The sequence below is a fragment of the Eublepharis macularius genome, chromosome 8 (genome assembly GCF_028583425.1).
Source record: "Eublepharis macularius isolate TG4126 chromosome 8, MPM_Emac_v1.0, whole genome shotgun sequence".
In the NCBI taxonomy this organism is placed as follows: Eukaryota; Metazoa; Chordata; class Lepidosauria; order Squamata; family Eublepharidae; genus Eublepharis; species Eublepharis macularius.
Window position 1 is genome coordinate 30449432 of NC_072797.1, and position 18711 is coordinate 30468142.

Sequence of the window (18711 nt, forward strand, 5' to 3'; positions counted from 1 at the left end):
ATTTTGTTAGTCTTATAGCTGCTACTGGACTATTGCTCTTTTCCACTGCTACAGACAGACTAACCCATCTTGATCTATCTAACCCATGGCTACCCATCTTGATCTATCTGTATGTTTATAGAAACAGAACTAAACCCAATAGATACTAGGATATTTTCTGCATTTATGCAACTCTGTTCAACCCAAAGATCCTTAGACAGTTAACTGTATTTGTGCACCTGCCAACAGCTGGTTGCTACTTGATAGGGTAGACTGCATGTTTGGATGGGAAGAAGGAAGGAGAAGGTCCTAGACTTAGTCACTGCCTCCAACTGATGATCAACATTGTTAGAGATTGAAGTGTCAAGCATCTATTTGGTTCTGTACATGTGGTCTGCATCTAGCAAGGTGGGCTGTGTGCAAACCTCTGTATGCTGAATATGGAGATCTAGAATGTTGTTTCTGTTCTCAATCAAGAGCAATACACACATGTGGAATTTTGCTGCCATGAATGCAGTTATTCTTGCTGAACTACTTCCTGTAATGAATTTACAATTTAACTTTTTAAAAAAGTGTTTTCTACATTTACTATGATAAATGGAAAAAAATACATCTTTCTGTTATTCACTGTGAATCAGGTTGATCCATCAATAGCTGTTTCATTTTCCGGTTGATATGTAACAAGAATGATGCTATGGGTTGGATCTAAAAAACCATGAGTGGAGCTCTGCTTACAGATCTTTGCAGTCTCTCCTAGGCGTGTACATTTGGATATACCTATGCTGAAGTTAAATCTGAAATTAGCTGTTTAGGATTGGCTGCGAAGTATTTGAAATAACCCTGAACACTCCTAAATTCCCACAAGTAACAATTATCTCTCAGAATTTCAGGGTTTGAGGACCAAGGAGAAAAGGAGGGAAAGAGAAGTGGCCCCTGGCAGTCAGCTTTTCCACAGTGCATCACCCCTTCATACTTTAAAGGGCCATTGTTTCCTATGGGAAGACCAGGTCTACTGCTCCCTGCATAGTCTGGAAATCAGGTCTAGCAGGCATTAAAAATAAGGAGTGGAATACCTGGTCTCCAATCTGTAGGGGCCAGGTCTATTGCCCATATTTTCCAGCATCCTCTAGCTGTTTGGTAGTGCATTACCCCTTTCCAGTATGGAAAGCCATGCCCCATTAAAGTTTAAAGACACAATGTGTGTAAAACTGCTGAGAGACAGAACACCCTTTCCCTCCCTCTTGGCTCCTCTAGGCAGGGGAGGGGGGCAAGCCTACCAAAACTGTGACTGTGACACTGAGAGATCTCTGTCTTTTGGTGCTACACCTCTGAAGATGCCAGTCACAGCTGCTGGCGAAACGTCAGGAACTACAATGCCAAGACCACGGCGATACAGCCTGGAAAATCCACAACAACCTACCAAAACTGTTTTAATTTGGGCTTGGTTGTTTTTTAAGAGCCTGATTTTAGCCATTGAAATTCTGGAACCCCCAAACCGCCTGAAAATAATTAAAATAATAATGCCACCCCCACCCCCCCAAATTTCCACATACTGAAAACCATGCCATTTAAAACAAATAAACAAACCTGAAATTAAAAATATTAAGGACACAGCCATCTCCCCTTCATCCTGCAGCTACCTATGCCCTCCAGGAGTGCCATCCTGAGGGCTGGAAGGCCCTTGGAAGTGACAAGGCGTATAGCTTAGGGGAAAGAAGGAGATCAGCAGAAATCCTCCTTGTTGCAGGAATGAAAATATGTTTCCACTTTCATAATGCAGCTTCAGATCTGCAATTAGATTTCATCTTTGAAGTATATGAGTATATGAGTTTGGCAGCCATGATTATTATGAATGAGCCTAACACTATGGTATTGTCTAGAAAATTAGTAGCTTGTCAGAGTAACAAAGGAACCAAATATTCCTTAATGTTTTATAAATCAGAATGTTGCACCTATCAGAGCTGGGGAGGGTGGGGGGAGATAGAGATGGAGCTAGAAGCAGTTTTGAAGACGGGAACAGCAAAGAACAGAGAGCCTGCACTCTTCTAAAATGTTCTGCTTTTACATTTGAAAATAATGGTACATTGCCCCCAGAAGCCCTCTCTCCCCCAATGCTTTCCTCAGGCAAAGGAAACAAAACCATTCAAAACTGCCTCTGGGTTTTCTTTGAGGAGATTGGGTTGAGCTGAACAGTATCATCACCACTGTTATTATGAAGAATAACAGCTCTGGAAAGGAAATTTTAAAAGAAATGAGAGTGAGCACAGCCAACATAAATCAATGAAATGTGGCAGGAGGCTATTTGAACGCCTTCCTGACATCCTCTCTCTACCATATAGTACCAAACAATAAAGCTATTGCAGTAAGTGCTAAGGAAAATGTACACGAATTCTGGAAGATCTATGCAATCTATATCAGTGTCTATCAGTTCACAATTAAAATTGCATCCACATTAAACAGTTGGATTCAAGTGGCTCTGATGATGGCATTCCTATCTGTTCTTGGCTCTTCTTCATGTGCTTAGCCAAGCCGATTCTTATTCTCCGTTAAGCCCATAAATGTGCAACTAATTCTGGTGCCTTGCTTTGTGATTAACTGCTTATAGGTTTGAAGATGTGGACTGGGAGGGGAGTGTGTTCTGAATTCTGATACTGTATCTTCCTACTTATAAGAACCTGTAGCTCCTATGATCAAAAATTTTGTTAAAATTAATCTTGGACAAGACTAACTTTTCAGGGGGGAGGAAGAGGTATTGCACGATAATGATATGATGATTACAAATTAAGTAAATCTGTTATTACAGTATCTCCATGATTCATACAATAGATTCATAAGAACATATGAGTCCTGCTGGACTGAATCAGTGGTCCATCTAGCACAGCATTCTGTTGTACAAAGCAGCTAACCAGTTCCCCTAGAAAACCCTCAAATAGGACACTGAGGCCAAGGCTTTCCCCTGACATGACCTCCTAGCTACTGGTATTCAGGCCTACTGCCTATAAACAGGGAGGTTCTCTTTGGTCATCGTGGCTGGTAGCCGTTAATGGAGCTATCCACTGCAAATCATTTGAATTCCCTTTTAAAGCTATTTATACCAGTCACTGCCCTGACCTGGATAGCCCAGGTGAACCTGCTCTCATCAGATCTCAAAAGCTAAACAGGGTTGGCCTTGGTTAGTAATCGAATGGGAGACCTCCAATGAAGACCAGGACTGCAGAGGCAGGCAATGGCAAACCACCTCCGTTAGTCCCTTGCCATAAAAACCCCAGCAGGGGTTGCCATAATAAGTCAGCTAGAGGGCACTCTCCACCGCTACATACCAATTGCACAGTTTAATTTCACATTGAGTAAAGAAGTTTTTCCTTTTGTTCGGCCCCAAAACTTCATTGAGTGCTCTATCATGCCCCCCCTCCACCATCTTTTTTCTAAACTGAAGTCCCAGACTCTTCAGCCTTTTCTCAATGGAAAGCTGGTCCAACCCTGAATCATCTCTGTTGCTCTCTTCCGTACTTTCTCCAGTTCTGCTATATCCTTTTTTGAGATATGCTGACCAGAACTAGATACAGTATTCTAGAAACATGAGCTAGCAGATTTATTATTTAGCTAGCTACCTTTTGAACAAATTTGAACAAATTGTCCCCAAGGTAGTTTACAAAATATAAAACAGAAAAAACTCCAAACTATCTGAAGACAATACTTTTGCCAATGGAAATGCTCCATTGGATCCCAGCCAATGTATTTATTTGTATTCATTAAATATATTTCTATATCAATGCTTCTTCATGTTTTGATATAGCCTGAATCATGTGGGATAACAATGTGGTCAACACAGGGTTTAACTTCAATTGTGTGCAATGAATTCCACACATTTCATTTAACTCGACAGCTATTTGTTTCCTTTCCAAGAAGTTCTAAAAATGCCAGTAAAGTTCCATCCAGGACTTAATCTTCTCAGTCTCCTTTTCTACAGCTCTGCCCGAGACAGTCTCTCATACTGTATGAGGTCAAGGAAATATGACTCAGCTTAAATCTTTCAGCTCTCAAACAAACAGCTTAATCAACAGTTAGTAGGGTGTGGGGGGAGGTAGGTACACTATAAAGCAACAAAGGAACAAGGAAGATACTCTAGAAGTGGGGGAAATGAGCACGTCGGAGAAGAAAAAGATTTTGCCACAAAGTCTTTTCCCACAAACAGTTTTCTAGCCAGGGGTTCCGCAAGCTGCAATGAAAGAGTGCTTTGTGCTGTAAACTGAAGAATTTTAGATAGGGCACTTTGGCAGGAGCAGCATATTTCATTTGAATCTTTGAATCAAATTTATGATTAATACAGTATCCATTGTGTTTGCCAGGACAACAGTGTTCAGACAGTTCAAAATGTTCATTCAATTTCATGTAAAATAGAGATGCTTGGGGAAGAGTCTGTGTGGTTTCTTTAGAGATCAAGGAAATGTGCCTTTTACGATGCTGAAATTGTCACTTTTTGATTTGCAGCTCAATCATGTTTTCAAAGAAGTTATCTACCAACTTTAATGGGATCTACTTCCTCACAGCTTGCTTAGGATTGCAGCCTTGGACTTGTAACACGCTTTATTCAGCTTCCGGTGATCAAGGCTGACTTTGGTGGTTTATTGGCCCCAAAAGGTTTGAATATAAAGCTATTATAAACTTTCACCTGGGAACAAAGGCAAAGGAATATGGCATAACTTAACTCTGTTTAGGATTGTACTGTGAGGCTCCTACTTTGGCATTACAACAAACAGTGAGAGAGGGGAAGATACACCACAGGAGCATCAATGGTGTCAAAGATCTATATGCTCCCTCCTCTGTGGGTCAAAGGAAGATTAGAATAGCCCCATACAAGTGTAACTGCTTTGAAACTAGCCCATACCACTGTCACAGGATGTGATCAAATATAACAGTGTGACTATGTTACAGGGTAAGTTCTAGCTCCGTTTCAATATGTATGTCATTTTAAAAAGTCAAAGAAATTTACTATTAAGAATTTTATTTGTAACACAACAAAACCATACTTTATTACAATGACATTACTGTTTTACTTGTCATAAGTTATTTAGGAACTTTTCTTATATAAAAATAATTATTTAATTTTTTTAAAATCACAATTCAGTTTTTAATTTAATAGTAAAGCAAAGGATATCTTAAAATACTAGTACAGGGGGAAAATGTACACATACATATTTTAAGAAGCCACAATACCACCATAGTTAAAATAGATTGCACTGATTTAATGCACTTAACAGTAAAATAGTACACAGTAGGGCGTTCTTCTTTCTTCCAAACTTCTCTTTCTACGTGAGACCCTGGAGAGCTGCTGCCAGTCTGAGCAGACAATACTGACTTTGATAGACCAAAGGTCTGCTTCAGTATAAAAGCAGCTTTATGTGTTCACTACATGGCAAACATGGCTTGCAATGCAGGAAGCTGCTTTCCTTTAAAATACAAAAGGGCTAGTTAAGAAACAATTAACAAATCTCTCTGCTCTGCTCGTTTTCCACTGCAAATTGCTGTGTGTGGATCCTTGGAGGGTAGCCATCAACGGTTGCTTTTTGGAATCGGAACTCTAATTCACAGCGAGTCATTTATTTTTAAATGCTAATTTTGCCGATCTTATGAAACACCATCTAGAACTTAAATCTCATCAGCAGAGAACTCTTTGTTTTCATTGCAGAGTACCAAAGCTAGGTCTGGGGTCCCCACTCAGTGCTCCGGGTGACTGTCAGATGTGAATTGAGGATCCCCCGTTCCAGTGCTCTCGGTGCTCAATTTGGATTATGCATGAAGGGACTTCAGCAAATACATGGGTTTCTGCAGCAGGACAAACAGGCTCCTGGGATTATTTCATACCATTCAGTATCAGTAACAGGTTTGTTATATTTAAGTAGCACAGCTCTGCCATACAATTTAGTAATGGCTGACCTATGCTCTGTGGCTTAGGGGTCAGCCTGTAGGCCATGGTTGCAGTATATACATTAATTAATTAAATTTGTATCCCATCCTCCTTTCCTCTAAGTAGTTCAGAGCCAAACTATGCACACAGCTACATGTAATGTTAGCCTGACAGCAGTTTCTTCCTTGCTGTGTGCCCTTGGGGAGTGTGGTTTGTAGCAGATAAGCAGTTAAAGAGGAGTAAGTAGAGTTGCCAACTCTAGGTTGGGAAACTCCTGGAGATTTGGGGGTGGTGCCTGGGGAGGACAGAATTTGGGAAGAGCCCTCAGTGGGGTATGATCCCATAAAGTCCACCCTCCAAAGCAGCCATTTTTCTCCAGGGGAACTGATGCTTGTCATCTGGAGATTTGCTGTAATTCTGGGAGATCTCCAGGTCCCAGCTGAAGTTAGCAGCCCTAGAAGGTTCCTCCCAAGTTACTTCCCCACACCGTACAGGTTCCAGGTAGATACAGTGTTTATGAGATATATATTGGGTCTAGACCCTGTGAAGGAAGAAAAGCAGTTTGAGAACAAGTTCAAGGGGGAAGGGGCTAGTGATGAAACAAATCTCTGCTGTGCTTGTTCCTGAGAGAGTACTGCAAGGGAGGCTATATATGCTAACTACACATGCAGCTCCATTTTTAATGTTCACTTGGGCTCTCAGACTTACCACAGCCCCATGAGGAAGAAGGTGGCTCTTCCCAAGGCCAGACTGTGAGTTTCACAGCAGATATCGAATCAGAGCCCAGGTTTCCCAAAGGCAAATCCCAAATAAAAAATTGAATTCACTAAGAAGGTACAGGCAACTTTCCCCTCATATAACCCATAAATGATGTCACCTGAAACACAAGGAATCACTATGAACTGAAGACATCTTTTGATGAAATGTTTGTGAATGACACAGGGTGGACTCCGGAGGGTCTGTGTGAGGTGAGGGGGTGAGTTGAGGCTGAGGAAATATGCTGTGGTGGCAATTTTTGTATATTCTGGAGACCTCATTCCAGAACCTGATTCTTGGGTTTTGTTTAGAATTCTTGTACTAGAATTAATGTGCAGGCTGGGGAGCAAACTTTTGTTCCTTCCTGCATCCTTTTGTTTTCTCTCATAGCACCTACAAAGTGTCTGGAAAAGCAGAATGGTTGCAGAAATGTGATTTCTCTCTGTCACCTTAGGTAGCAGTAGCCCAGGCCTATCCTAATTTAAATGTTTTCCCCCTTCCCTGCTCTTATTTCCTCATCTGCCTTTGAAAAAGAAAAAAAACCAAAGGACAAAATCACTCAGCCATTTCCAAACCACTTTTGTAGCATTCTGACTACAATCCTCTTAGCCTCAAAATCTTCCCAGAAGTTTGTTGAGCTTAATGTGTGTGGCCCCCAGTTTGGATCAGGGCTGTGCAGTGCTTGGGAAGGGAATTTTAATCCTGTCAATATCCACATATTTCACAAATCTAAAGTGGACTCTTTGTCATATTGTAGAAGCTTGAAAGAAAAGTGACAAGGAAAAGACAGATACCCTTAGAAGGCTAATAGTGTAGGTCTGGTTTCAACACGTGAAACTGTGTTGGGATGGAACAGTTGAACCTCCTCTGATTTCACCATGCAGCCCCAACCCATATCCTTGTCTTTAAAGGAGACCTATGACCTCATCTATGACCTCCATCATATCTAGTTGGATCCCTAGATGGCCAAGTAAGAAGAGCAGGGAGAAAGAAGACTCCTCACATTATCTTATGGGCATCTGGACAGGTACTCAGTTGAGGCAAACCTTCCATTGCTTCTACTCACCAGCAAATTTTCCCAGTCATGCTCTTATATCAGATTTACCTCCAAGCTAGAAAATACACATAAGAGTATTAAAAGCCGTGCCTGATATGAAGGATCTCTTATACACTTATGAATATTCTAGCACGTCTGGCCACAAATTGAGAGAGCCAATTATTCTTTGCCTTCTTATTCAGTAGAGACAGATGCCCCTGCTAAGCCCCTTTGCCTACTCAAAATGGCCATGGGACCTGCATGGCAAAAGCCATGTAGGGCAAGGCTGCAGTAAGGGGGAAACAGGGAAAGGCTGATGTTAAGTCACGCCTGGTTGTTGTGACCCACCAAGCTGCACATAGCCCAGCAAGCATGGATGAAGCACCTATGAAGACTCCTTTAATTTTAGTTTCTTGGTTCCGACTACAAAAATACAAAGGGTTATCAAAACCAGGCAGGACCCACTATATAGCTGGAGGATGCCTTCAGTTTCATGATTCTATAAGCTTGTGATAATTTATGGATTATATAGAGCAAAAAATGAAATTTTCGCATTCATTTACACAGAGCTCTTAGTGAACCCACTGACTTCCAACTGAATTAATTCCACTTGTGTAACCCAGACAGAAGTTTGGCCCTGACTCAGTGATATACTAGAAGATACATTTTTCAAGACAAGACTGTAAACATAAAGATGCTGCTGCAGACTGGCTGGCAGCCACACAGATTTCACATATGGATGAGAGGTGAAGCTCGCATTGTTAAACAACAGTTCAACGATACAGCCCAAGTCCTACGGTTTAGAACAGTAAATAAGAGGAAGTGTTACTACTCAAGGTAGCAATTGTTTACATTTTAGATGCTCAAGAGAATAATGGATTTCTTGCTCAGTGACCCAGACAAAATAATCACAGCTTTGTTTGTCTTACCACTTGCCTTCAAACTGAGCATAGGTCAAATTGACACTCTAGAGATTAGCACCTTTTCATTATTTGAAACAACATTCTGTTGAGAGCAAGTGGGCTCAAGATGTAAAAGATTATTTAAAATCCCTAATATCAAGCATGCCTTTGCAAAGAAATGTTGCTGCCTAGAAATATATATACTCATTCTCATATTGTTGCAGAAGCAATATGATCTTGAGCCCCAAATTACATAATTATTAATTACTGTTGCTGTTCTCTTCTAAAGACTTACATAGAAGCCACAAATTGATATGCAGTGGCAAAGCACCAACAGCAGGCCAGTGTGTTTGAATCTAGACCTGGGATTTAAAAGACAAACAAACAGAGCCCCTGCTGTCTGCTGCTAGCAGTAGTCTTTCTTGAGCCAGATCTGAAGCTGGTGGTCAAAGTGCAATAAGCAGACCACAGTGCTCTGTTAACCAAAAGACCTGGCCTGGCCAATCCAGAAGCTTTATACAAATACAAACTGCAGGAGCTGCTGTGGCACCTATTCCCTTCTGTCCCTTAGGAGGGCTCTGAGGCCAGAACGTGTGCTGCCACACTTAGATCAGTGACCTAACTTCAAGCCTCAGCCCAAGTATCGTGGCTGAAGACCTTGAGTCCTTAACCCTTTACAGATGACATTATTCCTGTTGAAATCAATGTGTGAAGATGGGGGATGAGCATGCTGACCCTGCCCACCACCTACATATGATTGCTGGCTTGTGAAGACAGAGTTTATGTACGTAGGAAGTATATGCATGCAGAATCCCTCCCCAGGAACATTTGAAAAAGCAGCATTCCCAATCAAGGGAACATGGCCCATGCACATGGCCTATACACAGACACTTCCTACATATGTAGACTATGCTTACAAGCCAGCAATCGCACATAGGTGGGGCCAGCATGCTTGTGCCTGCTCCCCTTCTATACATGCTGATTTCAATGTGTTTACTGTCACTGCCGGATGACTCCTTATTCAGTACCATCTGAAGCAAAGCAAGTGGGCCAAAGTCCATCGTGCTGTATGTCAGTTTCAGTCCATTTTTTAATACCAGTGTCTATGCTGTGTAGAAAACTACATTTGGAAATGGCAGCTATTCCAAGTAAAGCAACATGAAACCATGTTGCAGAGTGGGCAAAGCATTCTGATTCATACACCAACAAAAGCTGGCATAGCAGTACTTGTATTCCATCCTATTTAGTATGCAGTGACTGACAGAACTGGCCCTTGCAGTGTGACTGAAATCCCACTAAAACAACTATTGCCTTTCCCAGGCTTCTAATGCTGGAACTAAGTGAATGCTGATTTTAACTCAAAATAAATAAACATGACAAAGAACAGTCCAATGTCAACATCCAACAGTCCATACATTTTTCAATGGCTGCAGTAGCACACTACACCCAATACTGATTGCGTTTCAGTGTTGGGTTAGTTGTTCGACAGTGCTGGATCATTTCTGGGTCAAGTTTGGACCAAGCACTTCGCAGAATACATTCTGCAGCTGGATCAGCTGGAATGGGATGAAGGTGTTCCTGTCTGATAGCCTTCAAGGGAACTGTTGTTATATTGCTCGTGCCTTTTAAAAGGGGTGTCACTGTGACAGTAGGAACAGTTAAGCTCCTTTCAGGATGAAAACTTTGGCAACTGAGAACTGGGGGTGGCTGGTCTGCAATGAGAGGCTTTGCCTTTTGGGGCTTGTGACACATGAGGAAGATGCAAACAGCAACAGCAGTCACAGAGAATAAAACAGCAGCTGAGATTAGTGGTATAACGATGAACAGTCGGCTGCTGTTGCTATCCTGAGGCTGAACCAAGGTGCTCTTGGAATTTGCTTTCACTGTGGTCTCAGTCCAAGCAGATCTGCCGTGTGCAACTTCATCCTTAATTGATGCATCTTTATCCTTCTGATGCCCCCAACGATTCCGGTTGCGCCACAGAGTCTGTGCTGTCTGTCCTGGTGTTTCAGTGGGTATGTCATACCGTGTAACAAGCAGAGATTCATTCTTTGTAATGGTGTAACTCTTTAAAATGTTTGCACTAGTTAAGAGGGGTGCTTCTGGTGTAAATGTCTGGACTGGTAAAGGATCGTGTGGCACAATGACATAATGAAAGTGACCTACCGCAGGCTGTACATTATCTGCCCGGAGTATAAACGTGAAGGAGTCATTTAATATATCAACACCTGTCAAGTTGGCATCTGCTTCCAGAAAGATAACATCATTCTCAATGTCCCTCTGAGTGAACATAGACAGTTCTTTCCTTTTAGTGGTGGTTAATGGAGCCCCAACCACTCTTCCATAAACTGGAGGCACGGTCACTTCAAACATGGGATTACTATTTGTTAAGATTGCTAGCTGGGTAGCATCCAAGTGGCTAGGTTTTAGCTTGTAAGCCATCTTATTTGGAATGTCCAGGCCAAGTGTCATTCGTACAAGAGGTTGTATTGTAAGGTTCAGAACCTGTCTTGTTAGATTACTGTCTGAGGTGAACACCGTGAATTCCAGCATATCTCTAGACCTGGTGAGATCTGTCATTCTATACAACAGTCTTCCTGCATGCAAATCTGCTTGCTGAAACTTGGTTACCTGTTCATTGCCGATCAATAGATGCCCATAACTGAATGGCCGTGTTACTTCAAAGCCAATCTCTGTGTTTTTTCCACTGGTTGTAGCTGAAAGGTGTATGTTTGTAATAGCAACAGTATTCTGCCCCTGTGGAAGCACCACCTCAGACTGGTTGATCAGGGTGATAGACGTAGGTGTAACTTGAAGAGTAAAGAGCTTGTACAGGGGATGATGTTTACCATCTGTCACACTGAAGTAGAAAACTCCAGAGGAAGAGCTTCCATCTTGTACGAACCAAACTCTGCCACCATCAACATCAGCTTGTGTAAAATTACTGATGGATTCGTTGAAATGGGTCCGCCAGGCTAGGTAGCCATTTTGTGGATTGCTTAGAATGGTGTACCTGATCTCTTCTGGGGTGTTATCTAAGTCTTCTACTTTCAAGCTTTCTGGTCCCAGAACTGCCACGTCTCCTTGAAAAACATTCAAATACAGCATTTTGGTTTTCAGCTCTGGAGGCTGATCATTCACTGGAACAACAGTGATGTTAAATGTCTCTTCCAAAACTTCATTTTCAGGTTTTGTTGAAGATTTGCCCTTTTTATTTAGCCACACGGCAAAAGTAAACTGATCAGTGAGTGATTCAGAGTCGTCATGCTCATAGGTGATTCCAAATTTGTTAATGATGTATTGAGAGAAGTTAGGCTTCTCTCTCGTAATGTTTCTTTCTCCCACAATGATTTTGCCGTGTTGGGGCAACAATGTGACTTGATACCATACTTCGTATGCAGAACGTTGTGCCTCAGGTAATTTAAACAACAGGTTTGATCCATCCAGGTTTGTTTTCTCAATTAAAACTTTGCCTCCCTCCTGGACAATGATACCTGACAATAAAGGAAAAACAAATATTTCAAAAAAGTATTCATTGGTAATAATAAGAATACTTACCATTTATAGAGTGCTTTCAAGATTCAAAGTGTTTTCATATACTTTATCTTGTTGCAATGTTTACAACATCCCTGTAAGGTAGTTCAGTACCATTATCCTCATATTGTATATGGGTGGCTGAACCAGATGGACTTGCCTCACTCACAGTGCAATCCTAATCAGAGTTAGGGTTAGAGTTAGAACTATCCATGGCTGTCTTATAGAAGCAATTCTAGTGCATTAAATGGTGTTGAGAATTTTTTCTGCATGGAAACCAGACACATGATAGGGGACTGGGAAATACTGGGTTCTGGAACCAGCAAATACTAGAAAAGGAGGTTTCTGAAACCTGCTAGATTGCTATTAGAATTGAAGAAAAACATTGGCTTAGATCCCTGAGAGTTTTTCCAAGGAAGAAGATTTGGGGGGGGGGGGGCATTCAGGCAGCTGCAGGAGGGAGGAAGTGAAAGAGTTGTAGCCTATGAGTGCATAACGTTCCTCCATAAAAAACTCCAGAGGGATCGAAGTCATTATTTTTCTGAACCGCACAAAGGAAATGCAACTGAAAAAGAAAACAAAGAAGAGAACCCAAGTGGTATATTGCATGAAAGAAACCTGGGAACTAATCCCTGCTAAAAAATTTAGTGGCTGCCCATCATCACTGGGGTTTAAAGGATAAAAAATAAAAAATTATCTATTTATGATATTTGTAGGCTGCTTTTCTTCGCGACAGTACCTGAACTAGCAGATAGAAAAATACCAAAATACAATTTGGCAAATAATACAACTAAAAAACAAAAAACAAACTGAAGAATCAGATCCTGGGTTGGTCAAGAGAGACGAGGCCCCAGTTCCTGCCCAGGCTGTACTTGCAAGGAGAGGAAGACAAACACAGCCTAGCAAGATCTTCCTCACATTGCTTTCCTCTTGGCCATAATAATATGGGGATATATGCTGCCTGAAATCTTTCGGGAAAATGTAGGATACAGATTTGATTAAAAATTTTAGAGTATTTTTACCTGTGTTTGCAAGTAGCTGACTGCTATGATCATGACCTTTATGTTCATAAGAAATATTAATATGGAACACTTGGGGACCCAAAACTGCTGGTGTAGAGGAGACTGTAAAAGTAAAATTATCTTGTGCATTCCATCTAACATCCTCCTTATTTGTGTGCTCATAGGTGATCAAACATTCATCCACCTGCCCAGAGGAGAACAAAACGAAACAGTGCAAAAAGCAGACAAAGCAGAAAAATTACTCCTAAACACATTTTCTGTTAAATCTTTGGTCGACAGAAAAGAATTACTTCACATATGGAGTTTGGCCAAACCTCAGGGTTAAAACCTATAATCCTGTGCAAGTACGATGGGAACTCTACAAACCACAACATCTTAATTCTGTGTTATCCAAGAGATTTAACCTTCATTTTGGCTGACAAATGCTCTAAATGACAAGAAATGAGCGGTTGGAGGCCTTGGAGATTTAATCAAAAGGTGCTTTCCAAAGTGATTTAAATAAATCTATAGCACAGATGCATGTGGCATATTGTGTACAATTCTGGTTACCCCATCTCAAAGACAGTATCAAGATTTGAAAGACTATCTGTAAACAAAATCCTAGTTTCATAAAATAACCATAGTTAAAACAGATTCATTACACATGATGTCTGAGCCAGGTAAGTTGACATATCTTTACTGACTTTCTCTAACTTGATCTTGCTCCACTATCTTCCCCGGATCTAGTAATTATTTACAATAGACCAACCCACCCTTTATGTTATTTATTATTTCTCCCATATTGATTAAGTGCAAACCATGGCAACTTTTTGTTCAAAATATGATCATAATCCTCCTTAAACTTTTTTAAAATAATGGAAGCTAGGATATAAACGTTTAATAAAGGCATGTTACTAATTCCCATAATAAAAAAACCACTTACCATAGATTGTGTAAAACTGAAAATATTCTGGGTGCTGTTATCAGAGAGTACTCTGATGAGTTTTCCAAGCTTTGGAGAAATTGCCACTGTAAAAATTATAGTTCTGTTTTCCGCCCCAACTAGATCGTTGGTGATTGCTTTCAAATTGTGGGAAGTAATTTGTTTTCTCGATCCTGAATGAGAATACAGGAGTATACTATTATTTCATTTATTTACAAAATTTATACCCACCTTTCTGCCCTCATTGCAGCCACTTAGGCAGATAACAGAGTAAAAACATACATAATAAAAACACATCTTAAAAACCATGAAACCCCCAAAACCCTATCATTCAAACAATTAAAATCAAGTTAAAATGTCCATACAATAAACTAAAATACACATACATAAAAACAACAATTAAAAACAGGGCAGGAAGAAGGGATCACTGATGAAACAAATTGGTCTTCACCCACTGGTGGATGACAGCCACAGAAAGGGACAGGTGAGAGTCTCTGGTGAGAATTCCAAGTTTCGGTGCTGTGACTGAGATGCTACCTACTTATTCTTAGGAGGTAGGGGGACCTGAAGCAGAGCTTCAGAAGATGACCAGAATGGTTGAGTAGGTTTATAATGGAGCAGGCAGTTCTTCGGGTAATAAAACTGAGCTTGCTCTCTCCCATTCACTAGTTCACTGTGAATCCTTTTACAGAACACATCATTTTGTAACTGTCATAGGAGCATGGCATCCTATTGAATGCTTCCTTTTGTACATTAAAAGCATACTGAAAAGATGACTAGAAGAAGACTGAAATCACTACTGGCACACACCACTTCTAAGGGTATTCTTCTGTACAACATTAAAACTGTTTTTGTATCACCTGCATCTGTACCCTATGCAGGGCTTTTTTTCCCAGCTGGAATGTGGTGGAACGGAGTTCTGGCACCTCTTGAAAATGGTCACATGGCCGGTGGCTCCGCCCCCTGATCTCCAGACAGAGGGGAGTTTAGATTGCCCTCCGCGCTGCTGGTGTGGAGGGCAATCTAAAATTACCCTCTGTCTGGAGATCAGGGGGCGGGGCCACCAGCCATGTGACCATTTTCACCGAGGGCAATTTAAACTTTAAAAAACTCCCCCCTTGTTCCAGATGACCCAAAGTGACGTCATTGTGCAGTTCTGAGTTCCACCACCTCTTTTCCCAGAAAAAAAGCCCATACCATATGAATGTAAGACTTTTGGAGGAGGGAGCTAGAATGTGCATTCAGTTTAATGCATGGCCTTCTTTCATCTTCTGGCCTGCATTAACAACGTTCACACCTAATTTGGAATAGTTTATCTTTGTCCTTAGAACAATGCTGTTCAAAATGTAAGACGGATTTTCTTAAGAAGGCATAGAAACCGACGGGATTGGATTCAGATAGCTTTTCTATTGCTGAAAAAGGGAAAAGAAATTTCCTTTGAACAATGAAGATCATGCTGGGGATTATGGGACTTTGGTGTACAATAGCCATGTGGGATGGGGCTGTAGAATGGAGGGGAATTGGGTGAAATTGAGTGAAAAAGCTGTCTGGATCCAACCCATTCAGTGTGCGTGGGTATACACCTTTAGTATAGTGTGTTATTAAGTAGTTATCTGCAAAGATCAGCAGGGGAAACTTATTCTGCTCTTCTTTTCCTTGATTGCCTTAAAGTGTGCTATATCTGCCATATCTGATTTCAAGAAGAAGGTAAATAGTACAAGCTGAATAGCTCTTTTAAAAAAAATCCTGGAACCAATCCAAAATGCAGAAATAGCATACAGTAGGGCCTTTCTGAACAGCATCTCTACAGATGCTGTGGTGCTGGCAGGAGGTGGCAAGCTCCTGGAGGTTGCCTGCCACTGGCAGGCACCTCAGGAATGTGTGCCCTGTGTGCGCTCCCAAGAGGTGTGGTGGCGTCACTTCCAGAAGTGATATTGTCGCATCAGCCATGGGAGCGTTCCCGTGCTTTGTTGGGGGCTGATTTGGGCCCCAAATGGGTCGAATCAGCCCATGTGGAGCATGGGAGTGCTTGCATGGCCAGCACTGTGACATCACTTGCAGAAGTGACATCATTGTGTCAGCCCCAGGGCACATGCTTCACGTGCACACAAAGAAGGACCAAAGAAGGAGGCTCAAGGTAAGTGCCTCCCACCAGGAGGGTAGAGGGACCTGGCAACCCTACCATGGATGGGTCTATGTTGAGAATTAGATACATTGATGCTTCCCTCTGTTAAAAAAAGCTTTACACACATGGCAAATTAGTATGTCAGAGACAAAGGGAGCATCTTAGCCCCATCCCTAATGTACCAGCTTTCCATACACAGGGCACTCGTAAAATATGCAAAGTATAACTTTTCTTTACCTAATAGTATGGGCTAGAATATTTTGTGCACGTGGCACAGAGTGGTGAGCTGCAGTACTGCAGCCCAAGCTCTGTTCACAACCTGAGTTTGATCCTGGTGGAAGCCGGTTCAGACAGCCGGCTCAAGGTTGACTCAGCCTTCCATCCTTCCGAGGTCGGTAAAATGAGTACCCAGTTTCTTGGGGGTAAAATGTAAATGACTGGAGAAGGCAATGGCAAACCACCCCGTAACAGAAGTCTGCCAAGAAAACGTCATGATGCGACGTCCCCCCAGGGGTCAGTAATGACTTGGTGCTTGCACAGGTGACTTTACCTTTATGGGCTAGAAAGGACTGTACCATATGTTATACCTGCATGTTTTTAGGAACATATCAACAGACAAGCTATTAAATAACTTACTTTTTATTCTGCCACTAAGGTTAAAATATTAACAGTACAATCCTAAAGAAAAAAACTTGGACTAGGATTGCACTGTGAAATTAATCATAGTCTAAGAATGGGATGGACAAAATCAAAGTTACTGAACTGCCTAATGCACTGTTTTCAGCAAAATATAAATATAATCCACAATGATATATTTCACCAATAATGTGTTTGTGTGGTTAAGAAGTAAAATGTCTTTATTGCTATGTCATGCACTCAACTGATGGTTATGATGTAATGACCCAAACAGACCAAGCAGGAACTCATCCAAACTTATGGAACAAACATCAAGAAATAAGAAAAGTAAGAGAGAATAATGTCTTAACTATTTAACCTTCGATAAGTATATAAAAAAACCTCAAGTCATCTGGTATGGCTCTCAAACAGCATGTATGAATCTTTAATCTGTACTCTTAAATGATGAACTATTATCTTTATTTTATATATATATAGTGTAGCATAAATGAATGTGGAACAATTACTAGTTCAGAACATCTAAAGTTGAATCACTTTCTTTTAAACTAAGCTATTTCACAGGGTTTTTGGAAGAACAATGGGGGGGATCATATAAGCAAACTGAGCCCCTTAGAAGCACAGGGGAAAATGTAACAAGGAATAAATAAAATGTAGGTATATTGGGAAATTATGGAAAGAAATGGACAGTGTGACGATTTCTCCAGGCCTCAGAGGCAGGACATTCAGCCTTTGCGTTGCTGGCATTGCTGATTTCTCATCCCCGACCTCACCTGGGGAGCGTGCCCTCCATCAGCCAGGCTGTGCTTCATGGTGATTTGGCTCTCCCTGGTGGCTGCCGTGTGGGAGGAGGTTTAAGTGCTGTCCCCAGTCATCCCTCTCACACCTCTGCTGCCTCCAAAGTGCAGTGGTTGTCTTGCAGGCTGGCTGGGCAGCTCTGAGCCCTTCTGTGAGCCTGGGACTCCTGGGGAAGTAAGCCTCCAGCAGGCGTCCACCCATCCTCAGCTCCTGACGGAGCCTGCTTGCTTGCCCCTTTCTCCAACTTCCACTCTCCTGCTCTTGCCTCTCTCCTCACCACCATCCTGAGCCTCTCTTTCCTGGCCCCTTTCAAACCACCCGACTCCTCGGCCAGTTTTTGCCCCACCAGCTGCACCCTGCCGCTTCTCCCAGCTCAACTGCTTTCCTTTCCAGTTGGGCCACTTGAGGCTCAGTGGCGCCATTCAGCCTCTGTGGGCTCCACTCACGCTGTCTCCCAGGGCTCGCCCCCAGTGGGGTTCATGGCACCCTGCACCCTGGATCCATGTGATGAGTTGCTGCTAACAGTAAGATTTCCATCAATGGATGCATCCCCTCCTGTTGCAGCCTGAAATGGACCCTTTCCCCAGTGCTGCTCCTGTGAAATTGCACCCCCCCCCAAATAGCTTGAGGGAGGAATCAGTGGTCTGCCCTAGGACAGGAAGAATCAACAAAAATCCCCCTCCTCACAAGTAGAAATGTCAGGTGGGGACAACCCCATTAATTTTCAAATTAATTTTTTTGCTCAGATTTTAAAATTTTGGAAGTTTCCCTTACTGCATACTAATGATTTAAGATTGCTTGATTATGAACACTGGACAAAATTCACAGAAACCTACACGGTGATCTAATGATAGCTACAGTTGCTCAATTTTTTATTTCAAAACTGCCCTTCCCCTCTAGCAGGATAAGAAAGATCAGAGTCAGGGCAGAGTCTGATGAGTCATCGGCAGTCTGTTGGCTTTGAATACCCAAATATGCTACTTGACAGAAAACTCATTTGTTGGTCAAAGCAGTAAAATCAGGGCTTTTTTCAGCTGGAACGCGGTGGAACGGAGTTCTGGAACCTCTTGAAAATGGTCACATGGCTGGTGGCCCC

The 18711-nt window shown here is 41.9% G+C and overlaps 1 protein-coding gene across 1 annotated transcript in view; it reads right to left on the reverse strand.

Annotated features, from left to right (window-relative positions):
* Positions 1-10088: 10088 nt before the first annotated feature.
* LOC129335226 (chondroitin sulfate proteoglycan 4-like) overlaps positions 10089-18711 on the reverse strand; it is a 48756-nt gene continuing 40133 nt past the window's right edge. Inside the window, 4 exon segments of the mRNA XM_054987689.1 lie at positions 10089-10142; positions 10145-12075; positions 13138-13321; positions 14060-14232. Coding sequence (XP_054843664.1) covers positions 10089-10142; positions 10145-12075; positions 13138-13321; positions 14060-14232 — 2342 coding nt within the window.